Source organism: Mirounga leonina, unplaced genomic scaffold, assembly GCF_011800145.1.
Source record: "Mirounga leonina isolate KUSES-001 unplaced genomic scaffold, KU_Mleo_1.0 Mir_173, whole genome shotgun sequence".
Classification (NCBI taxonomy): Eukaryota; Metazoa; Chordata; class Mammalia; order Carnivora; family Phocidae; genus Mirounga; species Mirounga leonina.
In genome coordinates this window covers 69,153,305-69,159,304 of record NW_023270447.1, presented here as the reverse complement: position 1 = coordinate 69,159,304, position 6,000 = coordinate 69,153,305, and the positions used below count along the sequence as shown (strand labels likewise).

The 6,000-nt window shown below is 55.2% G+C and overlaps 1 protein-coding gene across 4 annotated transcripts in view; it reads right to left on the bottom strand.

Moving 5' to 3' along the window:
• The window catches only part of PHC2 (polyhomeotic homolog 2), a 109,953-nt gene that overhangs the window by 25,758 nt on the left and 78,195 nt on the right, over positions 1 to 6,000 (bottom strand). For 3 of the 4 annotated variants that reach the window (XM_035019163.1, XM_035019162.1, XM_035019164.1), the window contains 2 exons: positions 5,106 to 5,533; positions 4,686 to 4,851 (listed from right to left, as the gene is read on the bottom strand). In XM_035019163.1, the coding sequence (XP_034875054.1) occupies positions 4,686 to 4,851; positions 5,106 to 5,533 (594 nt within the window). Of the gene's footprint in view, positions 1 to 964; positions 1,270 to 4,685; positions 4,852 to 5,105; positions 5,534 to 6,000 lie in introns of those variants that run through there. The other variant, XM_035019166.1, reaches the window with a different exon arrangement.

Sequence of the window (6,000 nt, the reverse complement as noted above, 5' to 3'; positions counted from 1 at the left end):
AATAATAATAATAATAATAATAATAATAATAATAATAATAATAATAATAATAAAAAAAGACTGCGTCTGTAGACCGCACTGGAAGAAGGGGAACATTCTGGGTATGGAGTAGGGAGGAAAGGAAAGTTATCAGAACTGAAAGTATGTCAGTGAAATCTGTTTAGGTATCGACGGCGGGGGTGGGGAAGGGATGGAGAGAGTTGGGATGGTGGGGGTATCGCTGGCACAGACTGGTGGTATCCAGCCATACAGGAGTCAGGGGCCACGAGTTCTGACTGTAGCTTCACCATCAGTTTGCAACCTGACCTTGGGCAAATTATTTCCCTCTCTGCGGACTTCAATTTAAATAGAGAAATCTCACAAATCCCGATTTTTATGTAAAGAATCCACAATTCAGCATACCTTCATTTGGCATGGGACAGAGAGAAAATGCTCTTCTAAAAATGGAAGACAGGACAGACACAGAACAGCTTGTCCTTTCCATCCAATTAAAAACCTCGTGAGACCGAAACTAGATTAAAAACAAAACTCTCCAGCGAAGCCGCAGGCCCTCCAAGCTAGGTAGTCCCCTACCAACAGAGCGCAGCGGATGCCAGCAGCCCTGCCCCTAAACGACCCGTCCATCGCCCCGGTAAATCGCCGTCCCGGGAGGACGGGGGTGGGGGGTGGGGGGTGCGGGGACCGGGGGCAGGGGCGCGGACACACACGGAAGCGTTTGGCACGCTGAGGTTGACACAGCGGCTTCCGGGGGAGTGCGGAGCAGGCAGGGTCCCCGACGAGGGGGGCAGGCGGAGGACACCACCCAGGCGCCGAGAGGGCGAGAGTCGCGGGCTGGCACGGCCTGGCAGCCGAGCAGGCCCGGGCCGGGAGTGGCACCGGAGGGCGGTGCCCGGCTTCCCGTGCGACGAGCGCCGGCCGCGGGCCCCCTCCTGGCGAGAACCCCTCCCCCGCCACGGGCACTGACCTGTCCAGGGCCCGGCTGGGCCTGGCCGGGCGGGGCCTACGCAGCCCCTCGGCCGGGCGCCGCCTCGCGCGGGGTCCCGGGCCCGGGCGGGCCGCCTCCTCTCCGCCGGGAGCCTCCGAGCCGGGGCCCGGGGCTGCCGCGGCGCATCCGACCGCACCGGCCTGGCCGGCGTCAACAAAGGGCGGCGGGGGCGCGAGGCCGGGGCGGGGGCGCGGGCGGCGGCCGGATTGCGCGCGCGCGGCGGGCGCTCGAGGGCTGCAGCCGCCGCGGAGACAATGCGGCGCGTCCCGGCAGGGCTCCCGCGGCCGCCTCCGCCGGGGGCGGGGCGCGGCGCGGGGCGGGGTCTGGTCGCGCGGGGCGGGGTCTTCGGGAGGCGGGGCGCCGGCGCGGAAGCCCGGCCGCGCGCTTCCTTTGTGCGGCCGCGCCGGCCCCGCCCCGCGCCCTCCGGAAGGCGCCCCGAACCGGCGACGGGTTAGGGACGTCGGCCTCCGGTTTAGGGAGGCGGGCGCCGCGCGGCGAGGACATGTGCCCGCGGCCGGTCACAAGTCCCCAGTGGCGTGGCGGACTGTTGACTCCCGCCCGGCCAATTCGGAGGCAATAATAATAACGACTAGCAGTAATCGAGTGCTTAGTATGTGTCAAGCCCTCGGCGCACGCATCCCCACTTAGGCTTCACAGTAACGCTACAAGTAGTCATTATTCTCCCCCCTGGGAACTGAGGATCAGAGAAGTAATGACCAAAGTGACCCAGTTACACCTCCATAAACGGGGATAATGCCTACTCTTTAGGCTTACTGTGAAGGTTAACTGAGGACATTTACACAAATTGCCTGCAGTGCTTGGCACACAGTTGGAGCCCAATAAATGTTACTTCTCTTCCTAAACCACACTGATTTAAACTGGATTGTCGTGGCGAAGCACATTCATTCACTAGATACGCTAGGAGCTGTGAGGGGTACAAGAGACGTACAAGGTGACTCAAGGTGGGATGTAGTTTGCCAACCTCTGCTCTAGAACAACGCTCCTTCCTCTCAGCAATCTATCCTGATAATCTCTACTTGCTGGTAACTCTTCCCTCTTAACTTTTAAAGTACTTACCTATAATCCTTCTATGGCATTTATCACATTTTGGTTTTTATTGTATGTTTTCTTCCTGTGCATTTCTCGTCTTTCCCAGCAGACCTTAAGCTCCTTGAAGGTAGGGCACGGACCTTATTTCTCTATGTATTACCTCCCAGCCCACAGTGCTTTGCAACGAGCAGGCATTCCAACATAGAATGGATAAATATTTAAGTCTTGGGTGGTTCACAGTTGTTTCCACTGTGCAAAGCCCACTTCTCTCATGAGATAGTACCTCAGGAACAGGATGCTTGTTATAAGTATAGATTTCAAAAAGAGATTTTTGAGAGCTTTATAGAGAAGACAGAGAAAGATAGGCAAATGTCAGTTCATTTAGGAGTTACTGGATAACAAGTACTTGAACAAAGAATGCATATTATCACCAACCTGCAGACAGAGCATGTGTCCTCAGTCGGGTCCTATTCAACATTTCTATCAGCACATTGGTTAAAGACAAAGGGAACATGCTATATGATTTACAGATGGCAAAGTCAAGCAGAGGAATTAATATAAAGAATCACAAAATCCAGATCTAAAACATTTCTGCCCCCTCACTGATTCTCTCTGTGTCTGTTTTCCTATCTTTAAAATGGGGATGATAAAAGTCCCTTCTACCTCATAGGGTTACTGTCAGGACTAAATGAGGAAATACACATAAAGCCTGGCAGAGAGGGCTTAGTAAATATTAGCTATTAACTATTTTCTTGCTGGGCAGGAACTACCGGCTGAATTCACAAGATAACATTTAATAGGCATAATTAACTATATATTTGGGCTCAAAATATAAATTGTACAAGTTTGAGACTGTGGAGACCTGGAATGATAGCAGTCCGTGTTAAAAGAAACCTTAAAAACAAAATAAAAAATAAACCCCAAACCCAGCCCTCTGGGATTCAGGTGACAGTGCTCTATGAGCCAATGGTGTCATTCCCCTGGCTGGGAGGAGCTACTGCGGGGCTCTGGGTGCATCATGCTGATGCAGGAAGGTGAGGGAGTTACGCTCGGAGCCACAGTCAGGGCACTGCCCTTTACAGCAGTGTGACCTGGACCCTCTATGGGCTTTTATTCCCTCCTCTGAATCATGGGGACAATAATATTTCTCTCTCAGGGTTATCATGAACGAGGGAAGGAAAACTTAGAACAGTACTTGGCACCTAGTAGGTGTGCAGACAAATCTCAGTTCCTCCCTACCATACCATGCAGATCTGCAAAACAGTCCTGCCCCCTGAAGGGCGTATGAAGCTACGTCTAGTTGCCAACCAATGGTGGCCAGTGGCTTTTTATATTTGGAATGACTGTGCTTAATTTGGGGGCTCACACTTTGGGAGAATTAATGCAAAGGTGGAATGTGGCTAAAGAAGAATTACCAGATGGTGGTGGGAATGGGAGGTCTTGACATGGGATGGGTTAAAAAAAAAAAAAATTCTCAGATATGCAGCCTGGAGATTTTCCCTTTTTTAATGGGAAGGAGAGGAAAGAGACACGGTAACTGTCTACGAAGGCGACAGGAGATGGACTGTTAGAATTCCCAAGATGTTCACAGCCAGTGATGGAAGTTCCAGGAGAGCTGGTTTTGGCTTAATTTGAAGAGCAACTTTCTGATAATTAGAGCAACTCCACAGTGGAATGGGCTGCTTTTCAAACTGGTGAATCCCTTCTTATTGCAAGTGTGCCAAGAGAACGGATGGCCTCCTTCCTGTCTTTTTCCTGATGTTCTTTCTCCACATTCTTTTGCTTTCCTTTTCCTTGATCCTATCCTCTATTCCTTACAGGACACTGATAGCCCTTTCCCCTACTTTGTCCCCAAGTGCTTGTCTTCTCATTTCTCCTTCTTGAGTTTCCAAACTCTTTGTCTCTCCACTCTCCCCGCCCCGACTCCAGCACATACTTAGTCCGATGACTGGAACTGCCTCCCTGACTTGTAGGTGGCCCACAGCTCAGAATGTCACAGATCTGGGCCAAGATTGCGCACCAGCAGAGAGGGGACCCAGAGGTCATGCTGTGACTCTCCCAACAGGGTAGAGGGGTCCAGCAGCGTGTCCTGAAACCCAGTCATGGAGAAGGCCATTTGTCACTGGGCACTCACAGACAGACAGCTGGGGATCCCGGAGCTGAGCAGTTCTTTCAAAAACGCTTTCCATGAGCTGAACTCATTCTGAATCCCCTTCTGGCTCCCCCTAGGCATTTGCTGTATCTTTGATCTATGGCAGCTGTTTGTCATATTTCCAATTTCAAGAACTCCTTCTCGGAGCAAGCAAAGCAGAGAATTGAGACAACTGGAAACCTGCCTGAACTCTCAACTTGGCGTATGGGTATGCAGATACACCTGACAGCAATGACATGTAGGCCTCAGAGTCTGGATCTAGAACTTTCAACTCTCCTTTTCTTTCTCTCTTCTTTTCTATCTTCTGAGTCCCCTTTCTTTCCCTTTGGTTCATCTTCCAGTCCTCCTCCCCCTCCCCCCAGCCCCATTTCCACCCACCCAGCTTCCTTGTTGCCTCGTGGGCCTGCGGTGGTTTACCCGCCCAAGTGAAACGTGCCAGGGCATGGCCAGGAAGGCCAACTCACTCCCCTCCCTCCAGGGCCCCACTCCACTGCATACCGTGAGCTGGGGGCTGCTGGACGTTAGGGCTCTTGGGGACGGGCAGGCCTCCAGGCATGGCAGTGACGATGGCCTGTTGGTGGGGTGATGGGCCAGACCGAGTCTCGGGCACACTCTTCTCCCCAGGTACTGCTTCCTTCCAGTCATCCTCGGCGCACTGCTGGGGCTATGAAGGGACAGGACAGGGATCATCTGCTCACACATTGCCTCTACATCCTCGGATACTTCCCGTTGCCGAGGAGTTTGGGTGGCCGGCAAGGACGTTAAGGTTCAGCCAGCCCCAAATTGGGGAGGGGCCCCTGGGCTTTCTTGGATCACCCAGACAGGACTTCGACAAAAACACCTCCAGGCGGGCGCTGTGGCGCTGACGGAGCTGCGTGCTCCCGTCTGTTCCCTGGACCTTGGCACTGGCTTACTCACCACTGGTGAGGCGGGCTGCAGTTGTAGGATGACAGCCGAAGCGTGCTGGAACCTGCGCTGAGGGGTGTGGGCCAGGCCCTCGGGGTATCCATTATGAGGCCCAGCGTCTGGCGTGGGAGGGTGACAGTGCTGAGTGCCGCCAGCCTTGTGCAGACTGGTCGCGGGGCACTGGAGAGGCAGGGCGGGTGTCACTGGGCCTAGGGGCATGGCGCGGGCTTCGGGGCTGGGCTGCAGGGTCAGGCTGGGAGGGGCCGCGGCGGGCTGGGGGTGGGGCTGGGCTTGGAGCGCGGGCCGGGCCTGCGGCGGCGGCGGCGGCAGCGGCGGCGGCGGCGCTGGCGGCTGGGGCTGCTGCTGGAGCACAAACTGGGGCTGCAGGTGCTTTGAGGGCGGCTGCGAGAGGAGCTGGTGCGGTTGCAGCTGAGCATAGGCTGAAGGGGGGGACAGACCAGGTCAGGGGGCACAGCTTGACCTCATCTTCTGCCGTGGCCCCCACTCTGCCCCCCCACCTCCGTATCACGACGGCTTCCCAGACTCGAGGTCTCGGGCTTTGATCTTTCAGCTTTCACCTAGAGCCTGGCCTGGCCTGGCCACTGCCACGGCCCAACTCTGTTTCCTTGCCTTCCTCCTGTGCTGAAGCCTTGTTCCCTCGGGCTGCCCCTCAAAACCCAGTGCAAGACTCACCTCCTCTGGGAAGCCTTCTTGGACCAGGCCAGCTCTTCAGATTCTACAGCGTGCCATGTTCTCTGTCCCCTCCGTGCCCTTCCCTCGCTTTTCTCTGAGCCTGCAATTGGTGGGGCCTCCCTCCACCCAACCCAACCCTAGTTCTGCTCGGGCTGGGCCTCCTCCAGGGAGAGTGGATTGCACATGGGGCCCCGGATTCTCTTACATACACAGG